The 21,732-nt window shown below is 47.3% G+C and overlaps 1 protein-coding gene across 1 annotated transcript in view; it reads left to right on the forward strand.

Annotated features, from left to right (window-relative positions):
- The window catches only part of NIT2 (nitrilase family member 2), a 71,303-nt gene extending 51,694 nt beyond the window's left edge, over positions 1-19,609 (forward strand). The window contains exons 9-10 of the mRNA XM_030204071.1: positions 18,048-18,103; positions 19,156-19,609. Of these exons, the coding sequence (XP_030059931.1) occupies positions 18,048-18,103; positions 19,156-19,268 (169 nt within the window). The 3' untranslated portion in view covers positions 19,269-19,609. The remainder of the gene's footprint in view (positions 1-18,047; positions 18,104-19,155) is intronic.
- The last annotated feature ends 2,123 nt before the right edge of the window (positions 19,610-21,732 follow it).

Genomic DNA, 21,732 nt, shown 5'->3' on the forward strand with positions numbered 1-21,732 from the left:
CGGTGAGTCTGACGTCAGTGCCGGGGAAAATGGTAGAGACTATTATTAAAAACAAAATTACAGAGTACATCCGAGGACATGGATTACTGAGACCGAGTCAGCACGGCTTTTGTGTGGGGAAATCTTGCCTGACCAATTTACTTCAATTCTTTGAAGGAGTAAACAAACATGTGGACAAAGGGGAACCAGTTGATATTGTCTATTTGGATTTCCAAAAGGCGTTTGACAAGGTACCTCATGAAAGGCTACAGAGGAAATTGGTGGGCCATGGGATAGGAGGAAATGTCCTATTGTGGATTAAAAACTGGTTGAAGGATAGGAAACAGAGAGTGGGGTTAAATGGGCAGTATTCACAATGGAGAAGGGTAGTTAGTGGGGTTCCTCAGGGGTCTGTGCTAGGACCGCTGCTTTTTAATATATTTATAAATGATTTAGAGATGGGAGTAACTAGCAAGGTAATTAAATTTGCTGATGACACAAAGTTATTCCAAAGTTGTTAACTCGCGACAGGATTGTGAAAAATTACAAGAGGACCTTACGAGACTGGGAGACTGGGCAGCTAAATGGCAGATGACGTTTAATGTGAGCAAGTGCAAGGTGATGCATGTGGGAAAAAAGAACCCGAATTATAGCTACGTCATGCAAGGTTCCACGTTAGGAGTTACGGACCAAGAAAGGGATCTGGGTGTCGTCGTCGATAACACACTGAAACCTTCTGCTCAGTGTGCTGCTGCGGCTAGGAAAGCGAATAGAATGTTGGGTATTATTAGGAAAGGTATGGAAAACAGGTGTGAGGATGTTATAATGCCGTTGTATCGCTCCATGGTGCGACCGCACCTTGAGTATTGTGTTCAATTCTGGTCGCCGCATCTCAAGAAAGATATAGTAGAATTGGAAAAGCTGCAGAGAAGGGCGACTAAAATGATAGCGGGGATGGGACGACTTCCCTATGAAGAAAGATTAAGGAGGCTAGGGCTATTCAGCTTGGAGAAGAGACGGCTGAGGGGAGACATGATAGAGGTATATAAAATAATGAGTGGAGTGGAACAGGTGGATGTGAAGCGTCTGTTCACGCTTTCCAAAAATACTAGGACTAGGGGGCATGCGATGAAACTACAGTGTAGTAAATTTAAAACAAATCGGAGAAAATTTTTCTTCACCCAACGTGTAATTAAACTCTGGAATTCGTTGCCGGAGAAAGTGGTGAAGGCGGTTAGCTTAGCAGAGTTTAAAAAGGGGTTGGACGGTTTCCTAAAGGACAAGTCCATAAACCGCTACTAAATGGACTTGGGAAAAATCCACAATTCCAGGAATAACATGTATAGAATGTTTGTACGTTTGGGAAGCTTGCCAGGTGCCCTTGGCCTGGATTGGCCGCTGTCGGGGACAGGATGCTGGGCTTGATGGACCCTTGGTCTTTTCCCAGTATGGCATTACTTATGTACTTACTAGTAAAAGAGGCCCGTTTCAGAGCAAATGAAACGGGCGCTAGCAAGGTTTTCGTCGCCAACCGCCCCCCCACTCCCTCCCTGGCCAACCCCTTCGTTGTTCTGCCATTGCTCCGCCCCCAACATCATGACGTTTGACGCGAGGGCGGGGCCCGGAGCGATTCCCCCCCCCCCCCCGCCTCCCTCCCTGCCTGCCAACCCCTTCATTTTTCTGCCATTGCTCCGTCCTCGAGGGCGGGGCCCAGAGCGATTTTGGTGGCTTCACCACCACGAACCTTCAAACCTTTTTGAAGGAAGTCAGGGCTTGGCTTCAGTGACGTCAGTGTCCTCAGAACGTTGAGGGTGAGTTTTATTATAGTAGATGTCTGGACTTCCCAGTATGCCAGTCAGTTTAGACGTTTAAAAAGCCTTTGATAAAGTTTGCTGGGATTACCTTTTTAAGACTTTACAATATGTTGGCCCATCAGGCTGGTTTTTCCAGGCTATATGAACTCTTTATAACATGCCGGAGGCAGCTATATTATTTATTTATTTTTATTTATTTAGATTTTGTTTACACCTTTTTCAGTAGTAGCTCAAGGTGAGTTACATTCAGGTACTCTGGATATTTCTCTGTCCCAGGCGGGTTCACAATCTAAGTTTGTACCTGAGGCAATGGAGGCTTAAGTGACTTGCCCAAGATCACAGGGAGCAGCAGTGGTACTAAGATAGAGGCATTTTCCAGTTTACAAGGAACTAGACAGGGATGCCCCCTTTCCCCATTGTTATTTTTAATATATCTGGAGCCTTTTTTGCACACCATTCTTATTTTAAATCTATTTTATTGATGATAATAATAATACAGCCAATAAGAAGGCACATTACATTGTCATCATAAAACCATAACAATCTTTTAATAGTTCCATAACGTCAATACCTTTTAATTCCCTCCCCCCCCTCCGATTATTAACAATTCCCTTCCTTTGTCCACTGAAAATGACACTCATGTATAGTTAGCACGTATACATCAGCACTTCAATATGAGGCTAGCCTCACCCATACAAATTAAGCCACCTAACACAAATCGTTCCAACTTGGAGCACTCTTCCCCCTCCCCCCCCCTCCCATTCCATATAATCCTCCCCCACAGAATGATCTTATATCCCTTCACCCCCTCCCCAAATCCCCAGACTACAATGTGAGAGTATTCATCAATAAACTACGAGCTCTGCTAGACAGGGCCTGCACATATGGTTCCCAGACCTCCCAGAATCGTTGTTTACTTTTAGGGCCACGACTCGCTCTATATGCCTCCATCATCACCAGTGAGTGAAGCATATTCCTCCACAGCCAGTAGGATGGCCCTGTTTCCTGAGTCCAAAATTGCAATATACATTGTTTCCCAATGATTAAAGCCTTATATATTAATAGTCGCTCCCCTTGCCGAATAACTAGCCCACTCCCATCCAGTCCCAGCACCATACTCTTGGGTGGCAGACGTATCTTCTTTTTTAGTAATATTTCACAATATTCCATGATTTTACCCCAAAACTGCCTAATCACTGAGCATTCCCATAGCATGTGAAATACAGACGCTCTCTGAAAGTTGCATTTACTACAGTTTGGCTCCTGAATTCTTCCAGCATAATAGGCCTGCACTGGGGAAAAATATGCTCTCAATATGATTCTAAATTGTATCTCCCGATGTCGAGCACTGGTTACTTTATGTGTTATCTCCTTCAGGTATTTAACTATGTCCCCACTTCTTATCTCCACTCGCATGTCAGTAGACCATTTCTGAGCCACTACCTCATAACTTCGGGGTGGAGCAATCATTCTTAACTGTTTATAAAGTATAGATACCGAAGTCTGTTCCCTACCTTGTGGTAAAAATAAGTTCACCAATAAGTCATAAATCCCTCTATCACACTTGCTTCTAAATAATTGCATAATGTAGCTATGTAGCTGATGTTCTCCGAGGACAAGCAGGCTGCTTGTTCTCACGACTGGGTGACGTCCGCGTCAGCCCCCATCAACCGGAAGAAGCTTCGCGGGCGGTCCGCACGCAGGGCACGCCCACCGCGCATGCGCGGCCGTCTTCCCGCCCGTGCGCGACCGTTCCCGCCAGTTCCTTTTTTTCCGCGACTGGAGAGAGTCGTGCCTTCGCCGCTCTCTCTGTTTCAGCCCCGGAAAAACCGTCGTGTTTACGCGAACTTCTTTATTTTAGTTTATTTAGTTGCCGCGCGCTCCACTTTTCTTTCTTTTCAAAAAAAAAAAAAAAGGAGCACGCGCTCCCATTTTCCCTCGTTTCTAGCGGGGGCGTCGCGTTGCGGCCTAGTGGCCGCATGGTCGATTTCCTTTTTCGAGGTGTGATTACCGCCACCATCGACGACTTTAACTTCGCCGACGCGATTTTTCCGTCGATGTCCTCGAAGGTCCCGAGTGGATTTAAAAAGTGTGGTCGGTGCGGCCGGCCGATCTCGCAGACCGACACCCACACTTGGTGCCTCCAGTGCCTCGGGCCGGAGCACAATATCAAGTCGTGTTCTCTGTGTCTCGGTCTCCGGAAACGGACTCAGGTTGCGAGGCAAGTTCTTCGGGACTGTCTTTTTGCAACTTGCGCCGGCCCCTCGACGTCGACCTCGACAGCATCGGTATCGACGGCCGGTTCTTCGGTACCGGTATCGATGCCCGAGAAATCGGCACCGATGGCATCGACCCCAGGAGCACAGGTCCCGTCGGCCCGCCGGTCTTCCGGTGAAGGTAGGGGTGAGAGGCCGCGTGGGCAAACGGCCCCGGTCACTCCCTCGGCCCATGGCCCTCGGGACCGAACCCTGTCGGACCCGGTTCCTCGTGACCGAGGGGGATCGACCTCCTCCTCCTCTGCTCCACCTGGCGCCGATGACGGGCATCGGAAAAAATCAAAAAAGCACCGTCATCGGTCGCCCTCGATGCACCAGGGTTCCGGTGCCGGCAAGGAGTTGACGCCGAAGCGTCCTCGTCGAGAGGAGAGATCCCCTTCGGTTGTGGAGGTACCACCGCGTCAGGGTCCCAGCACTTCGGTGCCGTCTCCTGGACCCGAGCAGCTTCTGGCACCGACACCTCTACCGGCCCCACCGTCTTTCCCGGCAGCGGGCCTGGACGAGTGCCTCCGAGCCATCCTTCCGGGGATCCTGGAAGGGCTGATGCGCCAGGCTGTGCTGGCGCCGGGGGTGCTTGCGCCCTCGCGAGCTCTAGCCCGGTGCCGAGGCCGTCACCACCGCCGCCGCTTGCGGCGCCGGTCTCGACCGCCACGCAGGTGGAGTCCCCGTCGACGTCGATGGAGGGAGCTTCGTCCCCGCCGGCGCGGGAGTCCACCACTCGACGACACCGAGGCCTCGGTGCCTCGACGTCGAGCCGGGCCCGGTTAAGGACTCAGCTACATGAGCTTATGTCCGATACCGAGGAAGAGGCCTCGTGGGGGGAAGAGGAGGACCCCAGATATTTCTCCTCAGAGGAGTCTGCGGGCCTCCCCTCTGACCCCACGCCTTCACCGGAGAGGAAACTCTCACCCCCGGAGAGCCTCTCTTTTGCCTCTTTTGTCAGGGATATGTCTATCTGCATTCCCTTCCCCGTGGTCTCTGTGGATGAGCCGAGGGCTGAGATGCTCGAGGTCCTCGACCATCCATCACCACCTAGAGAGTCCTCCACGGTGCCGTTGCACAATGTCCTCAAAGAGACACTGCTGCGGAACTGGATGAGACCGCTATCTAATCCCATCATCCCCAAGAAAGCGGAATCCCAGTACAGAATCCACTCTGACCCAGAGTTAATGCGGCCCCAATTGCCCCATGACTCGGCGGTCGTGGATTCTGCTCTCAAGAGGGCACGGAGTTCGAGGGATACCGCCTCGGCGCCCCCGGGGCGGGAGTCTCGCACTCTGGACTCGTTTGGGAGGAAGGCCTACCAATCCTCCATGCTCGTGACCCGCATCCAGTCATACCAGCTCTATACGAGCATCCACATGCGGAACAATGTGAAGCAACTGGCGGACCTGGTCGATAAGCTCCCGCCGGAGCAGTCCAGGCCTTATCAGGAGGTGGTCAGGCAGCTGAAGGCGTGCAGAAAGTTCCTGTCCAGGGGTATCTATGACACCTGTGACGTGGCATCTCGTGCTGCGGCCCAAGGTATAGTGATGCGCAGGCTCTCATGGCTGCGTGCCTCTGACCTGGACAACCGCACCCAGCAGAGACTGGCCGACGTCCCTTGCCGGGGGGATAATATTTTTGGTGAGAAGGTCGAGCAGCTGGTGGACCAACTGCATCAGCGGGAAACCGCCCTCGACAAGCTCTCCCACCGGGCGCCTTCAGCATCCACCTCAGCAGGTGGACGTTTTTCCCGGGCCCGGCAGGCTGCACCCTATTCTTTTGCAAAGCGTAGGTACACCCAGCCAGCCTGAAGGCCTCGTCAGGCACAGGGACAGCCCCAGCGCACTCGTTCTCGTCAACAGCGTGCGCCCAAGCAGCCCCCTGCGCCTCCACAGCAAAAGCCGGGGACGGGCTTTTGACTGGATCCACGGGAACATAGCCGCCCTCAAAGTGTCCGTACTGGACGATCTGCCGGTCGGGGGGAGGTTAAAATTTTTTCACCAAAGGTGGCCTCTCATAACCTCCGACCAGTGGGTTCTCCAAATAGTGCGGTGCAGATACGCCCTGAATTTGGCCTCCCTGCCACCAAATTGTCCTCCGGGAGCTCAATCCTTCAGCTCCCATCACAAGCAGGTACTTGCAGAGGAACTCTCCGCCCTTCTCAGCGCCAATGCGGTCGAGCCCGTACCACCCGGGCAGGAAGGGCAGGGATTCTATTCCAGGTACTTCCTTGTGGAAAAGAAAACAGGGGGGGATGCGTCCCATCCTAGACCTGAGAGGCCTGAACAAATTCCTGGTCAAAGAAAAGTTCAGGATGCTTTCCTTGGGCACCCTTCTGCCAATGATTCAGAAAAACGATTGGCTATGTTCCCTGGATTTAAAGGACGCATACACTCACATCCCGATACTGCCAGCTCACAGACAGTATCTCAGATTCCGCCTGGGCGCACGGCACTTTCAGTATTGTGTGCTGCCCTTTGGGCTCGCCTCTGCCCCACGAGTGTTTACAAAGTGCCTCGTGGTGGTGGCGGCGTATCTACGCAAGCTGGGAGTGCACGTGTTCCCATATCTCGACGATTGGCTGGTCAAGAACACCTCGGAGGTAGGAGCCCTCCGGTCCATGCAGTGCACTATTCAACTCCTGGAGCTGCTGGGGTTTGTGATAAATTACCCAAAGTCCCATCTCCAGCCAACCCAGTCTCTGGAATTCAAAGGAGCTCTGCTGAATACCCAGACGGCTCAGGCCTTCCTTCCCGAAGCGAGGGCCAACAACCTCCTGTCCCTGGCTTCGCGGACCAGAGCGTCTCAGCAGGTCACAGCTCGGCAGATGTTGAGACTTCTGGGTCATATGGCCTCCACAGTTCATGTGATTCCCATGGCTCGTCTTCACATGAGATCTGCTCAATGGACCCTAGCTTCCCAGTGGTTCCAAGCCACCGGGAATCTAGAAGATGCCATCCGCCTCTCCACCAGTTGCCGCACTTCACTGCTCTGGTGGACCATTCGGACCAATTTGACCCTGGGACGCCCATTCCAAATTCCGCAGCCCATGAAAGTGCTGACGACGGATGCATCTCGCCTGGGGTGGGGAGCTCATGTCGTCGGACTCCACACCCAGGGTCTGTGGTCCCTCCAGGAAAAGGATCTGCAGATCAACCTCCTGGAGCTCCGAGCGATCTGGAACGCACTGAAGGCTTTCAGAGATCGGCTGTCCTGCCAAATTATCCAAATTCGGACAGACAATCAGGTTGCAATGTATTACGTCAACAAGCAGGGGGGCACCGGATCTCGCCCCCTGTGTCAGGAAGCCGTCGGGATGTGGCGTTGGGCTTGCCAGTTCGGCATGCTCCTCCAAGCCACATACCTGGCAGGCGTAAACAACAGTCTGGCCGACAGACTGAGCAGAGTCATGCAACCGCACGAGTGGTCACTCCATTCCAGAGTGGTACGCAAGATCTTCCGAGAGTGGGGCACCCCCTCGGTGGACCTTTTCGCCTCTCAGACCAACCACAAGCTGCCTCTGTTCTGTTCCAGACTTCAGACACACGGCAGGCTAGCGTCGGATGCCTTTCTCCTTCATTGGGGAACCGGCCTCCTGTATGCTTATCCTCCCATACCTTTGGTGGGGAAGACCTTACTGAAGCTCAAGCAAGACCACGGCACCATGATTCTGATAGCGCCCTTCTGGCCCCGTCAGATCTGGTTCCCTCTTCTTCTGGAGTTGTCCTCAGAAGAACCATGGAGATTGGAGTGTTTTCCGACTCTCATTTCGCAGAACGACGGAGCGTTGCTGCACCCCAACCTTCAGTCCCTGGCTCTCACGGCCTGGATGTTGAGGGCGTAGACTTCGCTTCGTTGGGTCTGTCTGAGGGTGTCTCCCGTGTCTTGCTTGCCTCTAGGAAGGATTCCACTAAAAAGAGTTACTTTTTCAAGTGGAGGAGGTTTGTCGTTTGGTGTGAGAGCAAGGCCCTAGAACCTCGTTCTTACCCTGCACAGAACCTGCTTGAATACCTTCTGCACTTATCAGAGTCTGGCCTCAAGACCAACTCAGTAAGGAATCACCTTAGTGCGATTAGTGCTTACCATTATCGTGTGGAAGGTAAAGCCATCTCTGGAGAGCTTTTAGTCGTTCGATTCATGAGAGGCTTGCTTTTGTCAAAGCCCCCTATCAAGCCTCCCACAGTGTCATGGGATCTCAACGTCGTCCTCACCCAGCTGATGAAACCTCCTTTTGAGCCACTGAATACCTGCCATCTGAAGTACTTGACCTGGAAGGTCATTTTCTTGGTGGCAGTTACTTCAGCTCGTAGGGTCAGTGAGCTTCAGGCCCTGGTAGCTCATGCTCCATATACCAAATTTCATCACAACAGAGTAGTGCTCCGCACCCACCCAAAGTTCCTGCCGAAGGTGGTGTCGGAGTTCCATCTTAACCAGTCAATTGTCTTGCCAACATTCTTCCCAAGGCCGCATACCCGCTCTGCGGAACGTCAGTTGCACACATTGGACTGCAAGAGAGCATTGGCCTTCTACTTGGAGCGGACACAGCCCCACAGACAGTCCGCCCAATTGTTTATTTCTTTCGACCCTAACAGGCTAGGGGTCGCTGTCGGGAAACGCACCATCTCCAATTGGCTAGCAGATTGCATTTCCTTCACTTACGCCCAGGCTGGGCTGGCTCTTGAGGGTCATGTCACGGCTCATAGTGTTAGAGCCATGGCAGCGTCAGTGGCCCACTTGAAGTCAGCCACTATTGAAGAGATTTGCAAGGCTGCGACGTGGTCATCTGTCCACACATTCACATCACATTACTGCCTCCAGCAGGATACCCGACGCGACAGTCGGTTCGGGCAGTCGGTGCTGCAGAATCTGTTTGGGGTGTAAATCCAACTCCACCCTCCAGGACCCGAATTTATTCTGGTCAGGCTGCACTCTCAGTTAGTTGTTCTTCGTAGGTCAATTTTCTGTTATACCCTCGCTGTTGCGAGGTTCAATTGACCTGGGTTCTTGTTTTGAGTGAGCCTGAGAGCTAGGGATACCCCAGTCGTGAGAACAAGCAGCCTGCTTGTCCTCGGAGAAAGTGAATGATACATACCTGTAGCAGGTGTTCTCCGAGGACAGCAGGCTGATTGTTCTCACCTACCCTCCCTCCTCCCCTTTGGAGTTGCGTTTTTCATTTTTTTGCTTGTCATTCAACTGGCGGGAACGGTCGCGCACGGGCGGGAAGACGGCCGCGCATGCGCGGTGGGCGTGCCCTGCGTGCGGACCGCCCGCGAAGCTTCTTCCGGTTGATGGGGGCGGACGTCACCCAGTCGTGAGAACAATCAGCCTGCTGTCCTCGGAGAACACCTGCTACAGGTATGTATCATTCACTATATTCATACCATGTCACATTCTTTGCACACCATTCTTAAAGAAATGGAGATCACAGGTATTCAGATACGGAGTCTTGAAATTAGAATTCTAGCTTTCGCAGATGATCTTCTTTTGACTTTGATCCAACCCCAGAAATCGTTACAATGGCTGCTTAGTATATAGTAGAGGAATTTCAATACTTTTCAGGTTTCACCTTAAATTTGCAAAAATCTATGCACTACCTTTACAAATTATGGTGAAACGTGACTGGGTGGGCCAATTTTCCTATCTGGGCAGATGGACTTATTAAATATTTGGGGATTCTGATTCCGCAGGATTTATCCCAATTATATGTTTGTAACATAGAACCTTTGTTGCTTTCCACCAAAGGCAAACTGCAAACATGGCAGACTTATCTATTGTCGTTGATGGGCAAAGTAGCTTTATTTAACATAATGTTGTTGCCTCAACGGCTTTATGTATTTCAGATGCTCCCTTTAGTTCTGAAGGTCGAACATGATTGGCACCTAGCTAAACTCCTTAATATTTATTTATGGAATGGAAAATGTGCATGGTTGCCGATCGTGCAGGCCTACCTGACTTGAGATAGAGGTGGATTGGGATTGTTGTATATTTGACTTTTTTCTTTGGCGTGCAATATGAGACACGTCAACGATTGGGTTTCGATATTTGTCTCATTTTTCATACTCCCCACTTGAGACACTTTTATCATGGCCATTTCATTTTAGTTATGTCCTTCATGCTCCTGCTAAAAGTTTGGGACAGTCATGGCAGATTTTTCCGATTTTCCATTCTGCTCGTCTCACTTGGTAGTAGGTGTATAAGGCGTTGGGAATCGCCCCTTTGATAGCTCCACTTTTGTCTCTGCAAGGTAATGGAGACCTTCTCCCAGGCCTCTCCTCTAGTCACTTTAAAATCTGTGAGCAGTGTGGTTTAAATTTTCTTTTTCAGGTGATTGCAGAAGATGGGACTTTGAAATTTTTTGATACCTTTAAAACAGTATTTCAAATGCTGGACCAAGATGTGTTTTCCTATTTACAATTACAACATTATGTCCACTCTCTGCCAGTCTTCCCTGATGGCAGAACTTCATGAAAAATGAACGGAGACCTTTACACAAGAGATCTGCGTGGGAATGGGGTTCACAGGAATCCCCCTGGAATCTGCGGGGTTTCTGCAGGGACGGAAGCAGTTCTATGAGGTTCCCGTGGGGACGGAAGCAGTTCTTGTGGAGTTCCCGTGGAAGTGTAAGCTGCACCTGAGCCAGCCTCTCACCTACTAAATACCAAGTTCTTTGAGTGCTACCTCCTCCTCCTTGCTTTAACAACACAGATGTGGAAAGTCTTCCATTAATCCTTTCTGCTCCCAGGCTATGTGCAGGCCTCAGCTCTGACACAGGCACAAGCATCATAGGTCACCTGACCTACTGGCGCATGCATGTGGCGACCTCTCAGCACACAGTGCCAGCAAATCAGAGGCAAGTCTTACATGGGCACACCAGAGTGTTCCAATCTCCAATTCCATTCCTTCCTTTCCTGCAGTGCTGCGACTCGAACCCAGACAGAGACAGAGAGCCAACCACAATTTTTCTTTAGGTACAATTAAATTCTTACAGGGATGGGTGGGGACAGGTAAGATTCTAGCAGAGACGGATGGGGACAAATTAGATTCCAGTAGGGATGGGTTAGATTTTTGGCCCTGTGCGATTCTCTGCTTTACACTAGAGGCCCAAGATTGTGTACCATTATGTTTTTATCATGTGGCCTTAAAGGAATTATTACTGGAGTTCTCTTTAGATGCCTTTGCACAGAGGTGGATGGAAGACCTACAGATGGAAAGTACTGCATTATTCTTGCAGCATAGTCTCCAATCATATGCTGTCTTTATTAAAAATATACTGGGAACAGCAATATTAGTTGATTTTGCGGCTATACATTTTGCCAGTCCAGGCACATAAAGCCCATTTTAGTAACACCGATTGCTGCATCAAATGCGTACGCCCAGCAGCATCCCTTGGTCATTTATTTTGGCATTATTGGAGTATTCAGTGTTTTTGGCAAGCAATTGGTGACCGTGTTTTGTTGATATGGAAAGCTTGTTGGACTCAGACCTACAGCATTATTTGGCTGTTTTTTGCAATTCATTCAGTGCCTTGCTGGGAAAAAGTGTATATTACAATGCTGGCTTCAACCAGAGTCACACACATTTTCCCAGTTGAGATCTTTGATGATCACACAAGCTTCTCTGGAACGTTGTGAAGTTACGGATATGGACTGCACTCCTGGACAACATCTTTGTACAATTTGGGAACTCTTTAACACCTTTAGTTCATAGTTGTATAGTGAATGCTTAATATATGTAACTTTGGGGAGAGGGAGGTGGTGGTGGTTTAAAATGTCTATTGAATGCTAATACTTGAGAGACTTTTTTTTTGGTTTATCATTTGATTTATTTTGCTTGGAGCTGTTACATTTAAATTGTAATTTTGCTTTTGTTGCTAGCAATTCAAGGATCAAAATATATTGCAATAAATAAATAAAAGGTACTGCAAACTAGAAGCATCTTGGAGCTGATGCAGAGAGAGATAAAGAAGCTATTAGCTAATCTACAGCAATGCAAACCTATGCACTGATGTCCCAATGCGAGAAGTCTAGTGCCAAGTGCCTGATCTGAACCCCCAGTAGCTTTCTGCACGGACCCCACTCTCTCTCTCTCTGGGTCTAGTTCCCTCCCCCAACTTGAAAATGCCTGGTAGTCTTGTGGTCCCCCACTCTGACTTTCAATAATAATCCCTGGTAGTATAGTGGCATCCCCATCCCATGATGTTTAAATCTAATCCTCAGTATCTAGCGGCACCCCACTCACCCTCCCAAAGTGTACCTTAAGAGAGGCAGGAGCAATGTCTATTGCTTCTGCCTCTGGCACTGACTTCTTTAAATATGCAATGCCTGACCCCACGCGGTTCATCTTAAGATGCACCGAGTTGGGTTGGTCTGTCAAAATAGAATTTTTCCCTTATTTGATAGTCTGGATGGAGGCTAAAGATTGATATTCATGAACTCTATGGTCCTAAAAAAACCTGAGAAAGTTGCTTGTCTTGTTATACCACCTACTAGGAGCAAGAGAAGCTCAAACAACTTGCATCACTGAACAACTGCACTGATGAAGGTGAACCCTTAGTAGATGAGAGACTTACCGTATATACTTAAATGTAGACCGAGATAGCAGTTCCTATAGTGACCAATGACAAGTAGACTCCTAAGGCATAGATCTAGGTTAGAAACACCACAAAGCAGATTCCTTCTACAGCCATCCGAAGTGGGGAGACCAGTGAGTGAACAGAAAAAATGTTCAGCCCAATGAAAGGTCAAGTGTTTGGAACAGACTGGGAATGTCGCTGTCCATGCCAAGGCACGTGCCCTGGAAGCAACTTGAAAATAAAACTGCAGTTTCCACACACTATGTACTGGGAGAAAGAAGAATGCTTCCTCCAAGATCGGCCATTATCTCCTCACTTCTGCTTGTTGAGAACTGTCAAAATTAAGGTGGTTGCTGAAGGTAGGGGCAGAGAGGGATCTTTTCCCATCAGTAAAAAGGTGACCCAGCCACCTTCCTCCTGGAATACTGCCTGGATACCGATATGAAGCCCAGGATATTGTTCAAAGTGGAAGATTGCTACTGCAGTCCAATGAAAGTAGGCTTACTGCCTTTGGCTGGTGGAGTCTTCCTTCTAGGAAGTTTTTTTTCCAGAGTTTAGAAACTTTTGAGACACTCTTCCCTTTGGAAGTTTTTACCTGCAGAACTGGGACTAATAGTCTCGAATTAGGAGGGTCAAAGATCTTGGGCTGATACCTAGTTGGTTCGAATGCTACAGGGAACACTAGTGAGGAGGTAAGAAAACATGGACAAATTCCCACTTGCCAGTGCACTTGTGACACTCAGGAGCACACTAAACAGACTATCATCTGCCTAGTAGCTGCTGTGTGGGAGAATCTAGAAGCTTGAGAAGCCAAGAGACTGCCATTAGCACCTTTAAGCAAGAAAGTTTGACATGTCAGCATCTACCATAGTGACCCTCCAGGCCTGTAGGCGATGGCTTGATGGCTGAAAAGTCTTTGGATAAGCACAAATAATGTTAGGAGTTTAAAACTCTGAATTTATTAACCAGTTTTATTTGGTTCCCACCAAACTCCCTTCCTCTAAAAGGCTGATTCTAGCAATAGGACTTTTGAGTGGAGTCCTGAACCAGTTGCTTAGACTTCAAGCTGTCCAGGTTATAATTGAAATACCAAATGCTGTGCATCTGGGAAACAGAGGAGGGATTGCCCTTACGTCTTCTCAAGCCTGCTGTTATTTTGCTGTATACAGTGAGTAAAAATTCTTGCATATAGATACTGTCAACTGCTGTTGAAGGTTCATACAAGACTGAAACCTCTGTATAAGTTGTACTGTTAAATTGTAATACGGTGCTGCCGCTCCCTACTGTACCTCTAGCTCTGGAACCTTAGCTTTCTTGGTAACTACCAATAGAACAGCATCTACCCTGAATAGCAGTAGTTCTTCCTTTTCTTCAAGCAGGCATGCCACGAGGTTCAGTTTCTGTCACTGTTAGGCAACCAGATGTCAAACAGGAGATTAATGGACTGAAAACGTATTAGAGACTTTCTAGCTCCCAGTAGCAAGAATCCTTCTCTTGTGCTTCTGAAACTCCATCTCAGTGTTTTAGACATGACTGGAGAATCTAACCCTTTACTGAAAGCAGTGGCGTACCTAGCATACTTGACACCCAGGGCTGACCTTTTTTTAACCCCCCCCCCCCCCCCCCCCCCCCGATGAAAAAATTATTTTTAGCGCTACTAGATATACGTAGTGCTGTACACTTGAACATGAAGAGACAGTCCCTGCTCGACAGAGCTTACAATCTAATCAGGACAAACAGGCCAAATAAGGGAAAAGCTGTGGTAATACATGAGAAATCTCACATGAACTCTAGCTCATTTGCATCTCATATTTAAATTTTACAGACATTTTCATGAATTACATGAGAGAATGAACTGCTTATCTCTTATTAAGTCATTCTAATGGTTCCAAAGGGAAGGCATAGACATAGGAAAGGCAAGAGGAAAGGTAGCTTATCCTTCAAAGAGACCTATGGCTAGCAGCAGCAGAAGTGGTGATGATCTGAGATTTGAGTCTCAGAATCTCTGTGTAGTAGTTCACCAACAAAAAAAGAGAGAGAGATTTAAAATGAGAACAGTAGCCAAAATAAGAGAAAAATGGATACCTGGTGTGAGAAAACGAAAATAAAACTCAGTGCAGCTGTGCAACTCTCTGCGACGGACTCGGAGCGAGAGGAGTCACTCGGGAGCCAAACACGAGGAGACCGAGAGGGAAGGCGGAAGGCCAAGGCGCACTGACGCGCAGGGTGCCGCAGGGGGAGGTACGCGAACGAGGAAGGCATCTGGCATCATGACGTCAGATGGGCGGGACTCGGACTTGGACGAAACTGAGAGAGGGAGGGAGAGAGAGGAGCCGCTGGGAGGAGACAAGTCAGCCTGAGCCCGAGCCGCAGAGGTGTAAGGCACGCGCCGGTGCAGCGTTAGGGCCCAGGAGAAGTCCAAACTGACGGCCGGAGTAGCGGAGCGCCGGAGGAGAGAAGGTAGAAGTTTAGAACACCCTCCCATTGGTTAGCACCCGGGGCGGTCCGCCCCCAACACCCCCGTCGGTACGCCACTGACTGAAAGGATGCCTTAGCCAGCAATTTTTCCTTTCCAGTTCTGATAAGGAAAGTGCTCCTTCCAGGAGGTCCACAAACTGAGTTTGAATCAAAATCAGTAGACAGAAGACCTATGTTCATGAATACAATGAGGCATGCTGGGATTAGCACCGAGATCCCCTGATCCACAGATCTCTGTTGGAATCAATAATCTGTTTTTAAACATTGTTTCAGGTTGTTATGCCAAACAACTGCAACCCTGCTGCTTGAGCCCCCCTCCTCCCAAAGTCTTTTAAATTTGAAAGTTAACATTGTAGTTTTGTATTGAATGTTTTGGAGCTGGCATGGCTGTTTTTGCTGAACACAGGATGTAATTTATTCTTGAATGTCATCAATAAAAAATATTGAACATAAATTTGCAGACTTATATGCAAAGCAAAAAGGCACGTCTGAATACACAGGGAGGAAGGAAAATCTTGTTCTCCAACGCAGAGCACTTTCAGAAGAAAAGCTCGATAAGCAAAGGCTAAACTGCTATCCTTGCTCCCAGGGAATGATTTAAAACTGTCAGCTGTGTGTAAAGCTCCATAGAGAGCTATATTAAAAGAAACATTCAATAAACAATAGCCAAATATCCCTGCTCTAAAGAAAGAAATTAAAAAAAACATTGGAAGGGGGATCCTATGTTTCTGGGTGGTGGTAGTCTTCCCCTCCCCAAGTGCTTCCTGCTATATCTGATAGTGGGAGATGGGATCACCTCAGGAAGATACACTTGATTCTAGACTAGAGTGGCCAAGACTAAGGGATTTCAATTCCCTGCCCAGTGAAAATTATACAGTGTTGGCCCCTTATCTTCTAAAAGCACAATCAGATGGAAGTGCAGCACACAGGGACCCCCAAAATTAGAAAGTCTGATTTTGCTATTTCTCTGTCTCTTGTCAGGCGATTATATGCAGTGGCTTCATGATCTGAGTCCTTCTGAGCATAGTTCAACATCCTCTTGCGGGGGCCATGGTGACCTTCCTGCAATTAACAATAGGTGGGAGGTCTTAAACATGCCTACGCAAGAGCTAATGGCTCCTAAATGGATTAATGGCAAGTGAGTCTTGTATGATAGAGATAAGTGATGCTAGGAGCTCCTTTGGCTGGATATTCCATATTGGCTGGTTAGGGCTAATTCAATACAGGGCCACAATGTTTCAACCATGCTTCTTGGTTGCTCGCATATAGAATGGCAGACACAGCAATTTCAAACTTCTGGTGCAGTTTCACCATCTCCGTTTTGGAGAAGTCTTCAACTTTAGGAACCAAAATTCAGCCACTGACTGGAAGCATTTTTAGAAAGCTCTTGCTCACTTCAGCCCCCCATCCACACATAGTGGTCCTGGTCAATCCAATTTCAGAAGCTATGAGAAGTATTACTTGGGCAGTTTCACTTTTTCCCCAGTTAGATGATTCTTTCCTGGAAGATCACTTCCATTCTCTTTTATATTCTTGGCTGTTCTTGGCTGTTGAGAGAATCAGGCAATATAGCAAGGATACTTAGTATTAGGTGATACAACTTTTGGTAGTTTTAAAGAGGACTTGGGGACTTTGAAGCATCTAAGTTCAGTTTTTGGGACAATACTATTTTCTCTGATGTATCTATTTCCTCAATATTCTTCCTCCACAAAAGATTGGGTAAAACATACTCACCACTATCACAAAAGGTCAAGAGTCTGGGTCTAGGGCACAGTTATGGAAGCTTCCTCATTACTCCCAGGAATGAAATAATCTCTTCTGGGGAGTTGAGCATACAAGACCCCTGTTTGGATCCTGAGTTTAATTCTAAGGGTTCCCTCCTCCCAAGCTTTTCTTTAGGTCTTGGAGCAAAGGTTGGCCGTCATGAGTAATTATAAACAAAAAAGTATCTCTGTGCTCAATATTCTGCCCTTGAGGGTAATGTATTACATCTGGTAGAATCAGACCTTTTCTCTTCTAATAGTAAAGAAATCAGGTGATGTAGTCCAGAGCAGTGGTGGCCATTCTCAAATCAGTTCTATCCCTTTTGAGATGTTTGTAATTTCTTGGTCTGTGGATGTATCTAATAAGGCACAGTGTTCTTAAGGTATCCATTTCAGAAGGAGTCAAGGAGATGCTAACTCTTGCTGGTGTGGTCCAAGGTGATCAAGTCCCAGTTCGTTAGCCAGTACTCTGCTAGAGCACTGGAGCCCTTGAAGTTAAGATCTGTTTTTCCATGCCTCTACCCCCCTTTTTTTAAGCGCCTCAGCATCATTTGTAGGTCTGGAGGGACTGCACCTGGGATGGAGGAATCCTGAGAGCTATCATCCCACTTGCTCTGGCTAGAGCTTGGGTTCATCCTATTCTGCTCTGATATGGTCTAGCATGGATAATAAGGAAGACAACATTTGGACGTGTCTGTTAATTTCCTTTCCTTGAGTTCTGCCAGACCAGTCCAGAATTCACCCATGGAAGTAATGGTGATCAGGGGCCTGCCAAATTTAGAAAGCTAATGGTGAGTATGTTGTAGTCCACTGTGAAGGTAGTCATACCCATGGTGTATGGTATCATTTTCCTGGTTTAGTGACCATGAAGTGTTTGGCTTTGTTGGTGAATAAGAAACCCAAAATGTAACAGTTGCCTTACCTTAGATATAGGATACTGAAGTGGTGAAGCAAGCACCAACCCCCTATAAGGGAGAATTTAGATCTGAACTTTTTCCTTTTTTAAATCTTTGGCTTCATCTGTTGGAAGGGGGACATAACCCACTTATCTGGATTAGGCTGGCAGGACTTAAGGAAATGAAATTAACAGGTAAGACCAATTTTCACATTTGTGTGTGCAGCAAATGTCTGTTTTCCAGGCCTCTATCCATTAACTGATGTTTCATGTGTGATTTTGCAGGGGGGAAGTCATTGCCAAAGCTGGCTCTGAGGAGACTGTCACTTATTCAGATATAGGTAAGAAAGTAAATTATAGACTAGTCTACTGTCTCCATGGCAGTTCTATGGACCAGAGTTTAACTCCGTGCTAAGAACTTTCACTGGACTGCTGCTGCACTGGAGGCAGAGTCCACAGTCCCTGTTGGGGAAGAGAAGAAGTAAATGATCAGTTATTGTACAGTGGTGACACCTACTGGCTGGATTTAGTGCTCCCATATTGGCTGGTGGAGCACTAAATGATTCCAGCAGGAATTTGGTGTATGGCTGGATGGTTGACTTTTACTGCAGTAACCAGACTAAAGGAAGTTGGGACGGAATTTTGCATTACCTTCTTAGGTTAGGGTGGGAGAAGAAACATGCTAAAGTGTCTGCTGCTAAATCAAATGTGTGAATTATGAGAATAGGGATACATTGCTCATTTCATTAGGAAATATGACTCTAGGATGGTGCTGTCATTTGCAGTGAGAGAGGCAATGGTAGGTCTGAGCTCTGCAAGCTGTTGCCATCTGTGAGCAAAAAGGTGAAGGGGGAGGATGTTAGGTGTTGCCAAGAGAGATTACACTAGGAATAGGGATTTGTTTGAAAAGACATTTCCGGTGCTGTCCCTTTTTGCCTGAAACAAGAAAAAAAATGAAATGTTTTTTTTCCTTGTTTCATACATAGTGCATATTATTTGCCAGCTGTGCACACTGCTAATGTGATATTCCCTACCCGCAAAACAAATGTTTTTGTTACACACCCCTAATTTTTACCATATATCTGTAATTGTTAGCAAGCAAGACCACATTAGTTAAAGTAATGGAGCAGTCATTACATTTTTCTTTCCATGTCTTTTGTCACTCAGTGATGGCGTTTTTTTAAGCTTGTGGTTCATTGCTATAGGTTTTGTCCTTTGTCCCTTCCTAGATCCTGTACAGATTAGTATAAAGAGACAGTCGGAATGCAGGAGTTCTCCTTTTCAGCCAGCTTTAGGCCTCTCATAGTTCATTGTAGCTGTTTCTTGCTTTTCTCTGTCAATTGCTCAGTATCTTCACCCAGGGCTCTTCTGTGGCTTTTTCTTTTGTTTTTAGACCTCCAGTATCTTGCAGAAATTCGACAGCAAATCCCTATCCATAGTCAGAGGCGCTCTGACCTGTACAGCATTGAAGCAAAGGATCAAGATACAGAGCAACCACTCCACTGAGGAATTTCTTCAATCTTCAGCATCCACATTTCAGAAAAAGAAAACTATAATTAAAATCAATTCATTCTACCAAATTATATTTTCTCCAAAGTGGATGTAATTATATTACAACAATGTTTTTCTATATCCTGTCAGCAAAAAAAAAAAAATCAATTTTCTAAAAATAATCAGTATAAAACTGTTGTCTCCCATATCATTTTTAAAGCAAAACTAACACTGCTTCTTGTTGTGTGTCTATCCCAGGTGCATCCAGCATGGAGGCCATGAACCAAATGCTGCCTCCTGAATCTCAGTATTTGGCCCACTTGAGAGTTTTAGTAAAGAGATTTTCTTTTACCTAATCTGCTGTTATATGTGATTTTGAGCAATACCAAGATCATTGGTTGATATGAAGACACCCCCCTACCTCTATCCATTGACTTTCAAGGGTGCAAATTAGCAGAACTGACCTGATTCGGTGGTAGTTCATTGCATGTTAGGAAAATCTCAAAGCTGTATATAAATAATACTTAAGATCAGAATTGACAGACATTCATAAGGTATGTGATTCTGCTCCTATGTTGAAACTAGTGCTGTAGTTAGAAAAGAAAAAAATCCATGGAAATTCAAGTCCTGCATTTATTGGGGTCCCTTAGATGAGTAATTTTGGTCATCCCTCACTTTAAGGATCGCTTCAGCTGATGTGGAAATTCAGTGCATAGATATAGGGTACTATGTAAATATGCTAGCGTAAAATACATTTCTGCTATGGCCCTCAACATCTATATAAAATTCACTGCCATTAAATCTTTTACATTATTATTATTATTATTAGAAACCCCACCTCATAGGGAAAGTTGTAAAGACAGACAAGAAGCATGCAAAGAAAAGTTAGTCAGTTATTAACATTACAGCAGAGCTGTGACAGGCTCCCTCTTTTGTCTTTTGAAAACTTGAGGATGGATATTCAGTCTTAGTGTTTATTATTTGAATATTATTCTTAAAAGTCCCCCACCTTTAAAAACAATGTAGCAAAACCGGACTCACTGTGACTTGTAGATACCAGAGACAAAATATTTCTTCTGCAGAGGAAGTGACCTTCCTCAAGGTGGAAGATTGACAGCAAAGTTCCATCAGGGCTGAACAGAATCTCCTCTCCCCACCCCCAATCTTCCTTTTCAAAATTAAGTGCACAGGTGTTAGTAGTGAAAGGTCAAGGAGATGATAGCTCAGAAAAGGCTCAATAACTACAAATACATTGCAGAAAACAGAACAAAAGCTGATTAAGGACCAGATACACAATGCTTACCCATCTATTAACATTTGCTTTATACTGGTTCTAGTCAGTCTAAAGCAAGCAATTATGTAGCTAGTAATGCACAAAGGGGTTTTCCCTGGCTCTTATGTGTGCCATTAGCAGCCATTGAGAACCCCATGCAAATGTATTCTAATGTGTATTCCGGGGGATGCCCAGCTTCAGCACAGCCATAATTTAACAAGCAAATTTTATGTCTACTCTGGAGCTGTTGGAGAGGAGAGAAGCACAAGCAGGCAAGCTGCAAAGGCTGCCTGCTTCTGCTTCCTACCTCTCCACCCCTTGAATTAAAAAAAAAAATGTTTTCCATGGTAGTGTAGGAGACCCTACTCCCCCTCCCTCAAATGTTTTTAAAAAAGTTTTCGCTGGTGGTCCAGTGAACTGGACCCCCTTCCCCTGTGCATGCACATACACTCCCCCCCCACCCCCCCTCCCGCCGGTCCTGACCCCATCACTCGTACCTTTACAAGGTGGAGGCAGGAAGGCAGGAGCAACAGCTCCTCCCCTCGGGATCAACTGGAACAAAATGGCAGCACTCAGGCCCTGCCCTGTTCATTCTGGGATGCACTGGGCAGGGCCTGGGCATTTTGTTCCAGTCGATCCCGGGGGGGAGGAGCTGTTGCTCCTGCCCTCCTCCTTCTATCATATAAAGGTACAGGGAGGGGTGCGGGTGGGACCGGGAGGGGAAGGTATGTGTGTGCGTGGAAGGGAGGGGTCCAATACATTGGACCATCAGAGAAAATTTAAGAAAAAAAGATTGGGGGGGGGGGGTCAGGGGCCACTGGACCACCAAAAAAAACAAAAAGATTCAGGAGAGGCGTCAGGGGCCACTGGACCACTGGGGAAAAATTTTAAAAAGTGTGTTTGTGTGTGTGTGTGTGTGTGTGGGGGGGGGGGGGGGTCAAATGCATTTGTCAGGTCCATTGGGCGGGACAATGAGAATAAACGAATCAGGAAGAGCTTCTGTTCTGCTACAGACGTCGGGGGAACTCGGGAGGGGAGGAGCGCTTTCACTGACGCTGCTGTGCTGGATTCCGGCGATGGAGGGTAAATTTAAAAGAAAAGTTAACCTTCCTTGGTTGGGGGGGGGGAGAAGAGGATGGCAGGAGAGGGCAGGGGGAACAGGAGGGTCGCGGGACATGGTAGCAGGGGAGGGGGGTTTCTGGACAG

The sequence above is a fragment of the Microcaecilia unicolor genome, chromosome 5 (genome assembly GCF_901765095.1).
Source record: "Microcaecilia unicolor chromosome 5, aMicUni1.1, whole genome shotgun sequence".
NCBI lineage: Eukaryota > Metazoa > Chordata > Amphibia > Gymnophiona > Siphonopidae > Microcaecilia > Microcaecilia unicolor.